The 19550-nt window shown below is 37.5% G+C and overlaps 1 protein-coding gene across 1 annotated transcript; it reads right to left on the minus strand.

The window, feature by feature from the left end:
* Positions 1-6499: 6499 nt before the first annotated feature.
* On the minus strand, positions 6500-17955 carry LOC129260890 (protocadherin Fat 4-like). The gene has a single exon (XM_054898888.2). The coding sequence runs from the start codon at positions 17635-17637 to the stop codon at positions 12319-12321; it is 5319 nt and encodes a 1772-aa protein (XP_054754863.2). The 5' UTR covers positions 17638-17955; the 3' UTR covers positions 6500-12318.
* Positions 17956-19550: the final 1595 nt, after the last annotated feature.

Genomic DNA, 19550 nt, shown 5'->3' on the forward strand with positions numbered 1-19550 from the left:
AACACACTCCATCACACCTTATCCTCCCCAGAGGTATAGACCAGTTTTCTACCTTTCACCATTCCTCAAAGTGCTCTGCTATATTCCCTAAATCGGTCTGCCCTACAAATTTGTGTTGGTATTGAATGTTGTACAATGTACATGTAGATACAGTAACGAGTTGATGGTATCTAAAAGTGAATTGTTTAAGATTCGTCTATGGTATGTTTTGTACTGGAGGAAAAAACTTAATATGGAAGATGTACAAACATCTAGGCCTTCATGTACATTACATTATTTTTTTTATATTAGGAAATCACTGGCCTGCAAAATAATGTGCCCAGGAATGTGGATTCCTACATTAACTATTATACAATCAGAGCATAGGCCTCCAAAGATTCTGTACTGCACCATCCTAATGCACCAGTGTAATGAAATATCAAGGATAATTCATTTCATTATTCTCTAACATTCAGCCAAGTCATTCTAATTAATCTAATTGCAGCTCACATGCCTCTCCATTATAGCATTCCTATAATTAAAAAAATTTGAGAATCAGCAAATGCCAAGCATGAATATGAAAAACATTAATATCATAGGTGTTGGGTCGCATTGTGGAGGGAGATTGAACATGAGAATTTTCTTTGGAAGTACAAATGCGGCCGACATCTCAAGGTTGTGGGTATATCCCTGGAGAAAGTTTGAAAACAGAAAATCAAAGGTATGAACCTTACATCAGTGGAGGGTCTAGGGCAGTTAGGGCAGAACCTGATAAGAATAAGATGAACCCAATTATCCTATTTCTCTTTTTTCTTTTCTGGGGGTGGGGGGTGGTTAGTGGGATAAATGAGAATTTGAGACCGATTTTGTTGCATGCCAGATCAGAGAAGGTAGATGTATTCTCAGATGAAGGTGATTTGAATTTTTTATTATAACACAGTGCCAAGAAGCCTATACAGTGCACATGTTTTCTATAATGTACATGTAGAAGTATTGCCTATATGTACGTGTAGGCCCTTACATGCAGATGCCAGTATAATTACTTTTAAAAGTAAGAAAAGAACAAAATTTAGGTTTCTTTTTGTACACAAATGGCATTTTCTATTCCCCAAAATATGTTTTAATGTACATGTAGGCATTTCAATACAAACTATTTTCCATTACCTAATCCTGATTAAAGGTCATTTGCAAATATCAGCTAATACATATTCTATTCCACTTTTATTATTGAATCTACACTGACAAATTCAACAGAGATGTATTATACACTGTATACAGTGCATTGGGTGCAATGATATGGATCACATAATGCAGAATGAAATATTATTTTAGCGGCTTTCTTTATGAAAACAGAAAAGGGAGGACGGACTGAATGCCCTTTCAGGCGGTTTTAGAAGTTAGTTGGTTGTTCAGCAGCAGGTCAAATCTTGATGGGGTTTCTCCTTTGTGTTCTTCATATCATTGGTTTTACCCTTTGTGTTCTCATCAGACTGAATTCTCACTGCAATAGCTTATAAACAAACTAACAAAATGCGACTATTTTTAAACATGTTGCCCTGTTCCTCTGTACCAGAACAGTATTGGTGCAAACACATGTGTTGAAAATATCACCCAATCCCTTCTGATCAAATGAGGATGAATTCTCAGTAAATTGAGGCATACATGTATCAGCCACCTTATTATTTTGGTGGAAGACTAAAATTACAACTAGCCAACAATAACTATGATTAAAAATAAACAAAACCACTGCATCCAGAAAAGAAACGGTTATCTTTGCAGAGAATATTCCATTTTCACTTATCATGTGAACTGGATGGTGTAGAGCCTAACATGTCCCTATGATTTTGATTTGACTGTAGATTTCTTATCAAGAGCATTGACTCAAGACTAAGTGCAAATAGAATTGTGTATTCCATGGGACATTCCTGAGTGTGAATTGCATGAATGTTCGAATTTCACATCATGCCAAAACATCACTCTGTTCGTGCCCTACCTCACACAGCGACCAAAACTTCCAATTTGTCTCATTTTCTTCCTTCGTTTTCAGAATGAAATCTCACAGATATCAGATGTACACATAGCAAATGTTGTGCATTCCAATGATATGAAGTTTATTTTGTTTATAATGACAGACAGAAATTTCAAATTGTTATTTCATAACACTTGAGTTTGTCAAGAAAGATCTAACCTCCATTATTCCAAAACCAAATAGATCTACAAGTAAAGGTATGGATATGGAGTTTTGAGGATTACAAATGCAGAAGAATAATCTGAGAGCCCCGTATATATGCATTTTTACTCACAGTTCACAGTGATAATGTTAATACAAGGGAGATGTGAAGCTTGTGAGGAAGGTGCCAGACCTAATGAAGACTTAGGGTGCGTTTATCCGCCACTTTTTTACCCTATAATCATGATTCCAATCATGATTCAAATCACGATTCTGCAGAATCACGATTGCGTTTAGTCGAAATTGAATATAATCATGATTAGAATCACAAACATGAACTACGAAAAAAAGGGCGTTTGGAAAGACGTTTCTGCAGAATCACGTACGAAAATGTTCGGATAAACGATATCGTGATTTGAATCATGATTATATGACGTCATTGTGTCGAGCTATTTCCGGTTCTTGCCAAGGCGCGCGCCCCACGTTGTCACATCACATGTACGTCGCCGACCTCCAATTAAGTGTCCAACGTTGACCTATACTTCCTGGGTCAAACTGCGCACTGTGATGCGCACTGGATCGGTCCGAATCCGAGGAGAAACAGCGTTGGAACGAAGGTCGTCTAAACCCTGATTCTGTAGTAATTGTGATTCATGTTTGTGATTTGAATCATGATTCCAATCATGATTCAAATCACGATTCTGGCTTGAGGTCGGATAAACGCAGCCTTAAAGGGACAAGTCCACCCCAACACAAAGTTGATTTGAATAAAAAGTGAAAAATCCAACAAGCATAACACTAAAAATTTCATCAAAATCGGATGTACATGTGTAAAATAAGAAAGTTATGACATTTTAAATTTCGCTTAATTTCACAAAACAGTTATATGCACAGTGACATGACATCCTGGTCAGTATGCAAATGAGGAGACCGATGACGTCATCCACTCACTATTTGTTTTGTATTTTATTATATGAAATATGAAATATTTTAATTTTCTCCTCATTGTCAAGTGAAACAACGATTAATTCCTCCTGAACATGTGGAATTAGCATTGTTTAATACTATTACTATATGGTTAAGTCAAGTTGGTCCTTATGGTCAAATCTGTAAAAAAATGAAATATTGTATAATTCAAACAAAAAAACAAAAGAAATAGTGAGTGAGTGACATCATCGACTCTCTCCTTTGCATGTCACTGAGTTGTGCACATCACTATTTTGTGAATAATATGCGAAACTTTAAAATGCCATAACTTTCTTATTTTACATCCGATTTTGATGAAATTTTCAGCATTATGCTAGCTTGATTTTTCTCTATTTATTCAAATCAACATTTTTCTGGGGTGGACTTGACCTTTAACATTGACAAGAAAGACTAAAATAAATACCAGTTACATGTACATACAGTATGACAAGATGCATGTTTTTTGCCAACAAAATTAAAGTGATTTCATTTTTTCCTATATATTTATACTATAGTATAGACCTCTTTCATAAAGTTATTAGTAATTTTCTAACTGGTGAGCTACATGTATACATGAACATGTAATTGAAATAAGGCTGTCCAGTCGGTAAGCAATACATGTAGATCAATACAAACCAAGAGCATTTAGCCTGAATACTTTACATCCATCACTATATGGAAGTCCAGTGATCACTGTATTTACATGCTAATTATTTCATGAATTTCAAATTTATTCACCCTGGCATTTCAATAGAGCTTTATGATGACCAATTTTACTCAATTCTGCAATATGTGACTGATGAGTTTTCCACTTCATGTCAAAGCAGTAATAGGTTTCATTTGCCTAGACAGGTGATGAATGATTTAATTTTCTAACAAGTACATGTACATCACACCTTTAATAAGTGAAAATTATGTACTTTCCGCTGTATATCAGGAATAAAGGAAATTATTTTATAATTCAGACAAATATCGAAGGAATAAACGATGGAAAATGTGAAAATAAAAATGGATTGTGTGTAAAATTTGTTCTGCCGAATTCCCTATTTTATGTTTGAGTTTATGATCTAGATGTGTCGTCAAAGAATGTATAATTTGATTATTAGCATTACTGTAGGTACATTGTACACCATACATGTACATGCATTTTGTTTCAAAGAAATCACAAGTATGCCTATTAAAGTATGTGACCTACTGCAAACTATACCAGTTTTACAAGTTATAAAATACTTATGTCTGAATTTCATTTTATTCTTAAATTGGAAAATACCATTCTTAAAAATTCACATTGAACGTAAATAACAGCTGAAAGCCTGAAATTGTATCAAATCTGCATGGAGCTTGATGAATGTGTGAAGAAAACTCAAGCTACTTTTCCAATTCAGGAGCTTTTATGAAAGTGCAATAGGGCATCAAGAAAGTAGCACCTTTCATAAAGGAGATTTTATCAACACAATGTCAAAATAGTTGACAACGTTTTAAAGTATTGCAGTGTGCAGACTTGATGGGTTGTGGTTTGCAAATGAATTCACACGGCGGCCAGGCCAGCCATGTAGGCCTGCTTATAATTGGGCCATGGGAGCCACAGTTTATTTTCAAACACTGGCCAACAGCAAACTCGTTATTAACAAAATACCCTAAAATAAGTTAAATTTCATTTTGAGAGTTCCTGTATCATAATGTAGCTCTGCGTTCAGCTGTGCAGGTTATGAACATTTATCAAAACAAAATAATTAATTCTTATTATTCAAATCAGGGAATCATGAATGGAGTAGTAATATTTCACTTGCAGAATATCTCCCAGAATTTTCCCATTATTATCTTTGTCCGAGTGCAATAAAATCTGAGGTTTGGTTTCTCAGTGGGGGGCTTGTCATAGGAAATTGGCTCGACAGGGGTTTAGGGTATATGAGCTGAATTATCGGAATCTTTTTTTTTAATGGGTAAAAAGTCTACATTGAGCAATGATAGCTTATCTTATTCTGAAAAGCAACATGAAATGCTAAGTACCTATAGATGATTTTTTTTTTTACATTAACCCATTGTAACTATTTCTTCAGGCGATTTTCAATGTTTCATTAATTTTATCATTGCATCCACTATACAATGCAAATTGGCACATTAATTGGCCATTAGCTGTTGATTCAGTTTCTTTAATATCTTAAGAACCCTTCTGGCTAAATTTGTGGTTTTCTCAGTTTCTAATTTGCTCTGCGTAGGCCTGCAGGTAATAGAAATGCAACAAAAATTCAAAATCATTCAAATCACTATGTCTCCATCCAAATCATAAATTACAAATGTACATGTACAGTAGAATGGGATACATGTATGGAAGTGATCCTAAAACAGTTTTTTTTTAATACACGTTAAGCCAGGAGTTATGCACATTGAATTGTAAAGGGAACCAAATAGTCTTTGTTAGTGGATTTGATGAATGTTTTGTTTCAATTCAAACTCAGCTGGATATTTGTGTTGATAAGGGGATTGTGTCACTGTACATGGATTGAGATAAAAAGCCATTGATACTCAACACTTCTATGCTCATTAAGATCAAAATCTCTACAGGTTGCTGACACAAGAGGTCATTGACATGTAATCTACACAGACTGGTGTAGTTTTTCAGTGGTCTTGAAGAACATGAATTATGTGAGCATGTCAAAGAGGCCGTTCTCATTACGCTTTCTAAAACTATTTACTGGAAACCGATTCAGGAAACCACTTTGGAAGATCGCTTTGCTAGCGTTTCCACTTGATCACACGAAAGTGGTTTTTAAAATCACTTCACTTAAAGCGCTCTTGTTGCTATGGAAACGCTCTAAATGGCGTGACACGTTTCGCGCGAAATTCGAAACCGCAGCATCTATAGGCATTCTACACCTGTCGTGTGGAGTAGCGCGCTCAAAATGTGCGAAGATCGCTTCCCGAAGAACGGTTGTGTCCTCACTTACGCTAAAACCAGTTTTACGAGGCAAAGCGATCTTGAAAACTACATCGCAAGGTGGTTTTCCAAACTGGTTTGGAAGATCGCTTCCAAGAGCGCTTTGACCGTTCTCACTACGCGTTAAACTAGTTTCCAGTAAACTAGTTTAAGGAACGTAGTGAGAACAGCCTCTAAATGTGCCTTAGAAAAGATGTACCTTATATAAAAAAAAAAGGAAATCAGATACCATTCTCGTTTCTGAAGAGCGTGCCACATCTCGAGATAAAACTTGAATTATACTTGTAGCCTTTATTTTGCTTTCTTGAAATGGGTAAATTAACATGCTGCTAGCTCACTGTATTTTGTTTTCAATTGTCAACTAATTGTACCTAAAATTAACATCCTACACAGTAGCATTCACTTTTAATGTTTTTTTTTTGTTTCTTTTTCTTTTTTTAAATTCAGTCCTACTACAACCTACATGCACTACAACCTCAACAAAAACCACACTCTGTACAAATACTAAAGTTATGAATTATTGAAACTATGTAAAAGCTTGGATTCATATCACAAGTGATATGCTAGATGATCAATTGAACAGACCTCTATTAATTGAATCTACATGTATATATATGTACATGTACATACATGTAGGCCTACATGCAAGTAATGTGCATACATGCACAGGTACTAACAGCGACAATAAATATCCGTACCTAACATGAATATGTATAGCCTTGGTAAGTTGTATTCATAAAATGTACAATATTTTTTAATCTCTTCACCATACATGAAATCACAGAGACCAAAGAGTAAATAAAACAGGTGAGATAAACATACATTCCCACCAAGAGTTCATAAGTTGGTCATGACATAGGAATGTCCCATGCACCTACTTGCATACATGTATGTACACTGAACATAAACACTCTATATGCACTGTCTTTATTTCATGAAACTGAAAAAAGAATTACTTCTTGAGTTTCTTCATAAACCAAGAACTGTAAAATAATTGTCAAGAAATTAATTGACTTTTAATCTGTGCATAGGCCTACGCAATGAGCGAAGGGTCAAAATCAACTTAACTTTGGTAGAATATTTCTTTAAATTTTATGATTACTTTCTCTCTTTTTTTGGGGGGGGGGGGGTATCCAACAGCACACTGGTTATTTTAACAAATTTGCCAATCCTATTTCAGTGTATACCAAATGGGAAATAAACAACCATTGAGCATACATGTGAACGTCAAGATGAGAGATGACTGGGTGTGGGTTTTACAAACTGAGTAAAGTTTTCAATTTTGTTTTTCCCCTTTCATGTATTGACTTTGTGTCACTGGGATTTATAGACAGAAAGCTGAAAAACTTGTGAATGTGCAAATATATATTTTTAAAAAAAAGTGAATTAAGAAAATAGCCATTTAATTTATTGTGTGGCAGAATGAAATTATGAAATGCTGTGTAATAGATGTTATAAAGTTGTTTGAGTTGGCTATACATGTACATGTAGTTTTTTTACAATATTCAGCAAAATCCTTGTGCCAATTCAAAAATGGAGAACATTTTTAAAACATGAGATTCCATGAGGGGATTATGACACTTCAGCACGCACAGAGTATCTGAAAGGACACTTTTCAAGACCCATCCTCATTCCAATTTTCACATTTCAAATAAAGCCTTAACACAAACCCAAAGTATAATAGAGGATGGTCACTAATCAAATACTGGCCAGCAGACAATTCTAGTCACATCCTGACACTGGTGTGCAGTTTGCACTGCCATCTATACTTTCACAGGAGGGGGAAAGTGGCTACAGCCTGGAACAAAAGGGTAAAATTTCAACACCCAACATTGAATCTACCATAGCATTCAAACCAAGGGGTAAGGGGTGGGTGAGAGAGTCTTCAATTGTCTTGTCAGGACGATGATGGAGGATTATTGTGGGGTGAGACCTTGGTTGTTTTCTTCTTCAGGAGGCATCGGATCCATGATCCAACCCTGATGAAGCCACACACACAAGAGAAAAATGTTACATCGTCACCACAATCAACAACCGTGTGCTATTCATATGGAAATGAGCCCTCAGCCCTATACATTGCGTGCCTTTGCTTCGGCTGTGAGAATGCCAGGCTGTTTCAGTGCGGAGCAGAGGCTTGGGCCATGAGAATGAATAGATTGTGGTATATATATGTGTTCTATGAAAGAGAAAGCTGTTCAGTGTTAGGCCTAGCACACTAAAGGAATGACTAATCAATACTTGGTCTAACGAGTATTCTTCTTCTATTGTCAGGGTATGGCTTGCCAATTTAACAGGCAGAAAATAGAAGGATTAACTTGAACACTAACACTGTGTCATGGAAAACAGAAAGAAGCATCTTACACTGTAGACCTATGTACATGACACATCCTTTCGAAGACTCTGGCCATGGACCTACAATGTACATAATAGGTCTACAAAATATCCCATAACTGTGATAAATTAAATTGTGGTTTTACAGTGTACATGTTTAAGTTTGAAAATTAGAAATAAATCATCATTACCTACTTGTCATTTGTCAAATATAAAATAAATGGAGTATAAACTGTAATTTGATGCATTTGACTATATGTGCAATATATATCAAGCCTACAGTGTATATCATGTACATGTAGATGTACTGCCATTTTAATTTTTAATTTTTTGTAAAATCTCAATTTGTAATTTTGAATTTGTATAATTTGTAATTCATCTAATGTATAACAATGTCACAACAACTATATTTAATTCAATGCAGCATAATAATCATTTTTAATTTACATCAGATATTTCTTAATCTAAACTTTTGAAATAATGTACAAAGTATAAATTACTGACAGGAATGTGAGTGTCTCTGACACTTTAAAACTTGTCATATTGGGTAATTAATCTTTTGATGTGTTTGGCTTCAAAGTGATTTTACTGTTCAAAGTGAATAAACGATATAACAAATCAATCTGGTGAAACTATCAAATAAGTGACATTTATTGGCTGGGCAGGCCAGGTTCATTTCAGGACAAAGATTTAAATTGTCAATAAAAGTGTCTAAAGCCAAGAGTTTCTATCATCACACGGCCTTGACTGTTAACATCTTGTAAACTATCATTGGTGATAAGTTCCAGACATCAGGATTATGTGCTAAACAGTTTTAATACTCCATTACAAGTTTACAACATTATCTGTTCTTACGACTTGGTTTTAATACAGAGCCCTACTTGAGCTCGATGAATGCTGGAGTCGGCCTACAAGAAGTACCCCTTTTATATCCTTTGGAAAATGTACATGTATGGTCAGGTTTAAAATTAATAAAGTGTTTATTATAGGTGTGATTGCCTATATCATTTTTGTCATACATGTAGATGTAGTCCAGGGAATAATTACAAGGGGCTCAGGATGATTTTGCCCCCCAAATGTTCGAAAGAGCCCTGGAAATTCCCCATTCATAACAATGTTAAACTTTATGTTGCAGATTGAGGTAGTAAGCTGCAAAAATTACATGTAGATCCAAAAATTTAAAAAATAGATTTTTTGCCTGTGTCATAGCTGTGATCTTCTAGTCTATCTAAAACAGAAAATTCCCATAAATTGACAGCTTTAAATAGAAGTTTGCAACACTTACAGCCAACATGTACATTGTAGGCCTATACATGTATGTCAACAGTTAAGAGATAAAAACCAGTATATTTAAAAACATGTGGGTTAATTGTATCACTTTACGTGTATTTGCAAATTGGCATGCCAAAACAAAGTTCAAGTTCAAGTTATCACAAACTGACTTGCTCAAACAGTCTCTATGATTGACACATGTACTTGAATTAAAATGGTAGATGTATTGTAGACTTTGTACATGTAACATATAGTGGGTAGTAAAAAAGAATGGTTCTAATTAACACCTAAACAACTTGGTGTTAATACCCTTGGAACTTTAATCTGGATTAAATCCCTTATCTCCTTTATTACTAGTCAATTACAAAGGGTTTATGATTGGCAATAGGCAACTAACACCTCAATCCACAGTACTTTTTGTTTACTTTTTGTACACGAAAATGTGTAACCTACTTCTACATGATGTAAACCTTATGATGTAATCTTGTAGGCCTATAATAGGCAGACATTTTCCTACGAAAATATTTCAATACAAATGCAATTTCCTTACATTTGGTTTGAAAGACAAGATTCATTTCATAATTTAATTAGAAAAAAAACAGCCATTGCTTGTTTGTGAGATTTAGTTCAGTGTTACCATTAGGCCTAGTTACCATACTAGGATCCATGTTGTTACATGAACATGTAAGAATTTTGTGATAATTTTCAAGTAACTGAGTGAACGTCAAATTGTTTTGAAACTTGAAATCATATTCTGTCAGCACCTACAGTGTAGCAGAAAAGTGCTTAAACAAAATCAACTTCCATTTCAAGACAAATGAATCTCATCAAATCTTTTGAAAAGCCTACTTTCACAATAAATTTCATTCACATACACACTGCCCAATACAATCCCATAACATATTGGAATATTAATTACATGTATATGCCTACAGGTCTATCTTTTGGTCAATCATGACCAAACACTGAATGACACATGAACAAAACTTTCCTCTGTGTGTTGTAGGCCTACCAATCACTCTTTCTGGACCAGTAAATTTCAGACATTGGGGATTATCACAAAGACACTTTCCATAATAGCAAGATTTAGATAAGAACTTTCAAAAGGGGCACTTTTAACAGGCTAGATTACTGAATATAAATGCATGGAAATGTCTATATGTACATGTAAGGGTGTTGGATGGGTCCAGCTGTCTATTTCAAGCGTATTTCTCTCCATAAATGCCCTTTTCGACATCCATCCCACACACAGGCAGACAGAAGTAATCTCTTACTGTCACTTGCACAAAGTCATTGGGAGATTATTTGTAGGAGTTTAATCTCGTGAAAAATGTTTAGTGAGAATGATTTCAGGATTTGAAGCGATATTTAAGAATCACTCCATCCTAGACAAAATGAAAACTGATCACTGTGGGCATGTACAGAGTTCGATCAAGAATATAATAACTGTATCCTGTACATGCATTCTCCTTATTTTCCATTTCACTGATATGTTGACCGAAATGAGCAAACTCCTTTTCATCAAGGAAATCTGCTGTTATTTCATATCATTTTTTTTTTTTGCTCAGATAAAAATTTGTAAGAAATCAATGAAAAGCAACATTTCAAAGAGTATTTAAATTTTAAATGACTGTCAAGTCATGCACTGTACAGTACATGGCAGATCATTATCATCATCATCAAAATTTTGAAAAAGGTCTAAGATATCTAATTTGCAATATATACATGTAGACCTTGTTCTTTGAGGACAAGTATTTTGATACATAATCATGTACATGTACTGTAGGAAGCATTTATTAGAAACATGTTTTCAAGGTACCATTGCCTTTTTTAACGGAGAAAAAAAGACTTGTCCTATTTTCTTTTCTGAACACGCAGACCCAATTACTGAGAGGTACAAAAGGAAAATCTGTAGCTCTGAAATGGCACAAAACATGGATAGACTACTGTATTCAAAGTGGAGGTGACAAACAATTAGCTTGCACGCAATCTTCAACAAGGCAATGGGGCACAACTTTCAGTAAGAGATACATGTATTTTACAGTATTCAAGCAAATACAAAGGCAGAGACTAAAATTATGTTTATGCCCATTTACGCCAGCTTTTGAATTTTAGAAAGGCGATGTTGTACTGTAATATAAACTAGGATTCAAGTATCGGACATGTAGTACATGTACATGTAGTTCAAAATGCTTTAAAAATCACAATTTAAATGCAAGGTAGATCAGATTTAATTTCCTAGTCAGAGGAAACGGTATTCACAGCTTTTGAGTCAGAATGAAAGCATCACTATTACCTGGGGAAAATGGAAGGTCAATGTTTATATCTGGTATCTTACCCCAGGCCTGCTTAACCCCCACTTTCATACATGTACTGTATGTATGAGCCTCTTTCTCTCTCTCTGCCCCCCCCCCCTTTCAATATCTCTCTCACTTCCACTCTCTGTTTTTCAAATGTGCAAGCATCAAAGTCAATGACAACAGCATAATCAACATGGAATGACATGGTGCTTTGATATCATGAAACCGTAAACCAGGTATTTCACTACAAGTTTGGAGAATCAAGTTTGAAAAATAACGATATCAATGGTTATATTATTTTTAGGGACCATCCAGTGGTTTAGTTTTGGGTTTGATGATATCATTAGCTAGAATTATCAAAATCAGTTTCTTACCTGCACACTTTTCACATGGGAAGATGAAGAGCTTGTGTCAACAGCGTAGACAGTAGCCACTAGAGATGATCCTCCACCCAGGTCTTCACGGTCCAGGACATCACCAGTACGTATAATTCCATTGGTAGGACTAGCAACAATCAGGTTTCCCTTGTTGACTCCTCCCGCAGTCACACCAGAAACGTAGTACCTCACCGCCGCAGAGCGGCCATCAGCGTACTGTGCCACAACATTAACGATTTCAGTCCCAGAGGGTTGATTCTCACGTACTGATCCAGAGTAAGAACTCTGGACATAGTTCAACACAGAGCTCTGGCCGTCTGAGATGATTATTGTCAGGGTGAAGGTGGTCAACTGCTGCTGGGGGTTGCTGCCTGCATCCTGGGCCTGAATGTCCAAGGAATAGAGGTTGACCGATGATGGAATGGTCTGTGTAAGGGTCAGATCACCTGAGTTCAAGTCCAGTCTGAAAGGCACCCCTGTTGAGAGCAATGTGTAGGTGACCTGACCATTGACACCAGTATCAGGATCATCAGCATGCAATGTGGCCACTTTGGTGTTTGTTGAGGTGCTTCTTGAAATGATAGCAGCCTGCTGAGAAGTAAACCTTGGTGCATTGTCATTGATGTCTCTGACAAAGATGACAACATCAACAGTGGCAGTACGTCTACTCTCCACAGGGACAGCCAGGTCAGTGGCATGGACAGTAAGGATGAACTGATCTGTAGCCATCACTTCAGATTCTCTATCAATTCGACTACTGGTGGTGATCCAGCCACTCTCAGGGTCAATAGCAAAGAAATCCCCGGCAGGTCGCTGACTTGAGATGGAAAAGCTTACTTCACCGTTGACTCCAGAGTCTGAATCAGAGGCACTGACTCTAACAACTTGAAATCCTTCAGCTTCCTCTTCATTAATTTCAGGAACTCCAACATAAGCAAAGATAGGACTATTATCGTTGCAGTCTCTGATATTTATGACTAAGGATAAAACAGCCTGAAGAGAAGGACTGCCACCATCACGAGCTGTTATGTTAAGCAAGTACTGGGATGTTGCCTCATGATCAAGGAACCCTGTCAAGTACATTTCACCAGAGTTGCTATTGACTCCAAATACTCCATCAAGATTACCTCCAGTGATTGTATAAGAAACCCATCCATTGCTATTGATATCCATGTCTGTTGCTCGGACACTACCAATGATATCACCAATTTGCAGACACTCTGTAACCTCAATCTCTCTCTGCACATTCGAATCAAAGGAAGGTCTGTGATCATTCTCATCAAGGACTGTGATTTCAACATCAACCATCGATTCCTGCGGAAGGGTACCTCCATCGCGAGCTTTCACCCTTAAAACATAGTTATCAGTTACTTCACGATCCAAAGGAGCAATAAGGATTATCTGGCCAAGTACATGATCTATATGAAAACGTCGCTCTTCATTTCCACCAATGATGCTGTAAAGGATATCAGCATTATCTCCAACGTCGTCATCTGTGGCACTGACTCTGATGATCAATGTTTGATTCTGAGCTAGTTCCGAAACAGAGGCCTGATAACTCTCACGGTTGAATGTTGGAGGGCTGTCATTGATATCAACAATATGAATGTTCACATCAGCATGATCTTGAAGGGGCGACTGTCCACCATCACGGACTCGAACACGAATAAAAAAGGTAGTTGGCTGGCCTGATTCAACAAGGCTTTCTCTATCAAGGCTCACTTTAGATGTTATGTCACCAGACATAGGGTTAAGTGTAAAGAGACTGTGATTTGCTGTGAAAGAGTAGGTAAGTTCTCCATTTTTACCAACATCATTGTCTACTGCATGGATTGTACCAACAAATGCATTGACATCAGATTCCTCTGATAAGTAGAAATTGTAGGTGGCATTGTCAAAGAAAGGTCGGTTATCATTTTCATCAAGAATGATAATTTCTAACATGAGTGTAGAGGTCATGGACGGCACACCACCATCTGTAGCTTCAATGGCCAGGTCATACTGGTCAACCTGCTCCCTATCCAGTGCTCTCTTTACATACACCATGCCATCAGGAAATATACCAAAGCTGTCTGCTGTATTCCCACTGGCAATGCTGTAGGTGATTTCACCATTGGTACCTTCATCAGCATCTGTGGCCAAAGCATGGATGACTATTCTGTTGACAGGAATAGATTCTGTTAATCTCAGAGTTGTGTTAATAGAGTCAGCAAAAACAGGAGCATTGTTGTTGACATCTCGTACGCTGACAAGGAGGTTCATACTGGAAGACAGGGGAGGGGTGCCATAATCTGTAGCCTGGATTTGCAGATAATACTCCTTTTCTGGGTAGCTTTGCAGATCCTTCCTCAAGAACAACACTCCAGAAGTATGATTGATGCCAAAGCGGTTGTCAAAGTTCAACGATATGTCATAAAGGATCGCATTATTTGGAGGACTATCTGCATCTGTAACTTGTACAGCGTAGAATTCATATCCAACAGCCCAGTTTTCAACCACATCCACCTGATCTTCCTGGAGTGCGAAGACTGGTGCATTATCATTGATATCCAAGATCTCGATCTCAACAACAGTCTGTCCATTTTGAGAACCATCAACAGCTAAAATTGTCAATCGGAAAGTAGCAGATTCAAATGCTTCACGGTTAATAGAACGCCTTGTCTTGATGACCCCAGAATAGAAGTCAATCACAAACAGTCCATTTGGATCTCCATTGACAATCGCATATGTTATTTCTACATTTAAATCCATACTTGTAGCTAGGACAGTTCCAACTTCTGTACTATTAGGGCGATTTTCTTCCAGCTGAAATCTGTAAGGGTTTAATTCAAATTCAAGAGGATTGTCAAGGGTATCAGTGACAGAGACATAGATTGTTGCTGGTTGAGTGGCAGATTCTCCTCCACCATCTTGGGCATGTACTGTAAGGGTATAAGAGGATTCCTGCTCCCTATCGAGTGACTCTAGCGTGGTAACGTTTCCAGATCTGCTGTCAATCTGGAACTTTGATGAGTTTGAGAGAGAGAAAGTGATTGCTCCATTAACACCAACATCAAGATCTGTTGCTGAAACGATGGTAACAAAGAGTCCAGCTGGTCCATTCTCCCTTATACTCGCATAGTAATCTGTGGGATAGAATTGAGGGGGATTGTCATTTTGATCTAACACAGCAATATTGACAGTAGCGGTGGCCTGAAGTGGAGGTACACCACCATCTGATGCAATGATTTCAAGTTCATATAAATCTTGTTCTTCACGATCTAGAGATGCTGTTATTTGAAGCAATCCACTCTCTGAATCAAGACTGAAAATGTCAGAGTACTCGTCACTGCTAATCGTGTAGGTTACTTCTCCATTCACTCCATTATCTAAATCTGTAGCAAGAACTTGAACCAGATCCCGGCCAGGAGAGTTCTCACGAACAGTCTCACTGTATGTGCTCTGATTAAAGACAGGATACTCATCATTCTCATCAAGAATATCAATGGTAAGGGTGGTGGTGTTTGTCATGGGTTCCAGGCCTTGGTCAGATGCTGTTATCGTAAGGGTGACCTGGGCTGCTGTTTCATGATCCAGCTCTTCCTTAGTTGTCACAAGTCCAGTTTTATTATCTATTTGAAACCACCCATATTCATCTCCAGTTATGGAATAGACTATATCAGCATTGATTCCAACATCTGCATCAGTAGCAGTCACACTTTCCACAAAACTGCCAATCTGCAACGATTCCGAAAGACGGGCATGGTAAGATCCCTGGAGGAACTCAGGGGCATGGTCATTCTCATCCACAACATAAATGATAATGGATCTGTATGTTGTCTGGGTTGGTGTTCCCATGTCTTGTGCAACAAATGTGAGGTTGTAAGAAGCCGTTATCTCCCTATCGATATTAGCCGTTTGAGATACCCGGAGGACGAAGATCACATCTCCATTTGGCAGAGGAATAGAGCTCCCTGAAAAGTCATTCCGTTCGTTACCACTATAGATGTTCAAAGAAACCCTTCCATTGTCATCCCTGTCATCATCCATGGCTCTGAGAGTGAAAAGAGGTCCTGGTATAATGGTCTCACTAATTTGATGAACACCACTGGCTTCAATGTCTTGAGTTAACACCATAATGACAGGACTGTTATCATTTTCATCCTCTACCATAACCTTTACAAATGCAGAGCTCGATTGGGAAGGTGATCCTTTGTCTGTAGCCGTGACCTCAAACAGATAACCATTAGAAGTATATGGTAACTGACGAAGAAGAGTGATCCATCCCGTATCAGGATCCAGGGCAAAGTTATCAGATTGCTCATTTTTCAAACGGTACACAATCTCACCATTTGAACCTTCATCAATGTCGGTAGCATTGAGGTGCACAACTGATGTTCCAGCTGCTGAGCTTTCATTGACCGTAGCAACATAGGTCGTTTGGGTGAAAATTGGGGAGTTATCATTGACGTCTGTGATGGTGACATTAACAATGAGATAACCAGTTCTAGGGGTTGAGCTGTTGTCAGTAGCAGAAATATTCAAGATGTAAAAATCCTCTGTCTCCCTGTCGAGAAGTGAGTTGGTGACAAGTGAGACTGTGTACTCAGCATCTTCACGAGGACGGAAAGTTTGGAGCGAAAAGACATCATCTCCTTCTCCACTCACGCTTTCAATCCGATACGTACTAATGTAGCCGTTACTGTCTTTATCAGCATCCATAGCAGATGGAAGAATCTGCACACTTCCAATGTCCGCATTCTCAGAAAATGACAAACTGATAACAGGTTGAGGGAAAACTGGAGAGTTATCGTTCAAGTCATTGACTGTTATTTTAACATCCACAATATTTGTGGCAGCCGATGTTGCTACTGCCACTGGAAGTATGAACAAATCATTTGACAATAACTCTCTATCTATGCGTACTGTAGTGGTGATAATTCCTGTACTACTATTGAGCTGAAATTCAAAGTCATTTGGAGGAGAAGATAGAAATGAATACGAGTTGCTAGTTGCACCATCCTCAGCCACAGAACCCACATAAGTCCCTGGTGGTTGATTTTCATCAACAAACAAGTTTATATCATTTGTAGTTGCTCTATTTTGTGCCTTTGCTACTCCTGGAAACATACAAAGTAAAGTCAAATATAGCACCAACGCTCCAGGCATCATGTTTGTCCATCTTTTCCTCTTGGACCGCGACATCATTTCAAACAAGTTTGGGCTTTGCGAGCCTCTACACATTTTCCGCTCGTCACAACACATCTTCCCCCTAACTCTCGGGGCACCGCACATCCTGGATACGGCGGCGTCACTCACGGGCATCAGGCAAGCGTCCCTAGTGAACCTCAACACAAGTGCAGGCACGGCTCCGCGGGTCCACAACTCAGTTTCGTTTCCATCGTCAGTATGCAAAGAAACAAATAAACTGTCACTAATAGACGATTCTGTTCAGAAGATTATTATATACTCCACTATCTCCATGACCTAAAGTGTACTTTCATATTCACTTCAATGTTTTTCAACAAATCGACGCGAAGAAATCGAAAAATGTCCAAGAGTAGTCAACGTAAATGTTTCACTCCGTCTCCGATCCGCTATTCTAAAGCAGCGAGTCTGATCGATCGATAATAACATCATACCACAAGTGTGACACCCGGTACGGTACGGTTCTGCGCATGCTAGCTACTGGGTCTACTGCACTACCAGCAGCATAGCGTTGGGTCGCTGGTCGTCTAATCCGTACTCCGATCAGTCCGATGATGCTGGTAGCAGTGGTTTAACGACTCTTACGACTGTTTGCCCGTGATTTCCTCTTATCATTTTCACTTGGCAAGTGACATTTACAGTAATTTGACAAAAAAGCAACCGCCTGATAACACAAAGGAATATGATGGTGTTGGTCAGAACTTCCAGGAGACAGAATATATTTAGCAGCAATAGGCTATCTGCATATATAATCTTCTCGAGATGATATATAAATTTCTTCAATAAGCCGGATGTTTTCAAATTTTAAGATTAGCTTACTACATCCATGGACCTTTTAATAGATCCATGCTACATCTTTTTATACTGGATAGAGTTTGTTCATGCAAGAATTTCTGACAATTCTATCTAACCATATAAGCCCATGGGAGAAAAATAGTGAACATATAAAATAAGCCTAATACCTTGCCCCCCCCCCTTCCATCAACTCTGACGTGACTTTAGGGGCTGTAACTTATTGATATAATCATTCGCAGATGGAACAAAATAATTTTACAATTCTCTTTCTGATCCAGCATATAGGGGCATAACCAGGATTGAGGAATCGGTGGCATAGAAAAACTTTCTGCCAAGTTAAAGGGAAAAAATATGAAATTTCATAACCAGCAATTGCCAAAATAAAATTTGACAAGCAAAAATAAGCCTCCCTTAATCCAAATGACATTTCTGTTGTTAGAAAGGGCATAACATGGCGTCTTTCAAGGCCCGACATGCATTTTAGAAATAGGCTATTTGTTTCATCCTTCAATTTTCTTCTTTTTTTGGGGGGGGGCTGTCATAGCTTCAAATTCATGGACCATTGATGTTTTGTAATTTGAAATCATCACCACTGTGCACCAAGCGTTTTTATAGCAGCTGGTTGTTTTTTTTGCTTGTCAAATTTTCATTCTACTCGAAACCCCCAAAATCCTGGGTATACGCTACTGGATATAGATTACCTTAGATCGCATAAGGCAATATAATAGGGGCTCAGATTAGTGCTGTAGGCCTATTTTTGTCAAATTTGGATGTTCTTTTTTATTCAAATCTATTCACAAATCATAGCTTAATCGCAATGTGCCACATGATATGTGCAAAGTGATGACTAGTGGTTTGCCATTATTATACACCCCAAAAAATAGAGTTTGAGTACAAGTTCTTTTCTCTTCTCTACTAGGTATTATTATGTATTTTACATAGTTTGATTGAAGCTTCGATATGTCCTTTCTTCTATTCTTTCTATTTCTTTTATCTCTTCCTATTCTCCTCTTCTTGTTGTTATTGTCGTCACGTTTTTTGCTGTTGTTCTTCTCCTTATTTATTTCCCTTCGTTATCAGTTTCTTCCGTCTCCTTCTACTCCTCGTCCCCTCTCTTCTTCTTCTTCGTTATATTCTTGTATATATCTTATTTATTGTCTATATATCTTATTTATTGGTAATAGTAAATTCTGATTTTTTTTCTTCATTTTTAATATGTAAATAGTATAATTTTA

Source organism: Lytechinus pictus, unplaced genomic scaffold (genome assembly GCF_037042905.1).
Source record: "Lytechinus pictus isolate F3 Inbred unplaced genomic scaffold, Lp3.0 scaffold_19, whole genome shotgun sequence".
NCBI classification, from domain to species: domain Eukaryota; kingdom Metazoa; phylum Echinodermata; class Echinoidea; order Temnopleuroida; family Toxopneustidae; genus Lytechinus; species Lytechinus pictus.

Coding starts and splice junctions, on each gene's coding strand:
- LOC129260890 (XM_054898888.2), bottom strand. CDS start 17,637: ATGCCCGTGAGTGACGCCGCCGTATCCAGGATGTGCGGTGCCCCGAGA.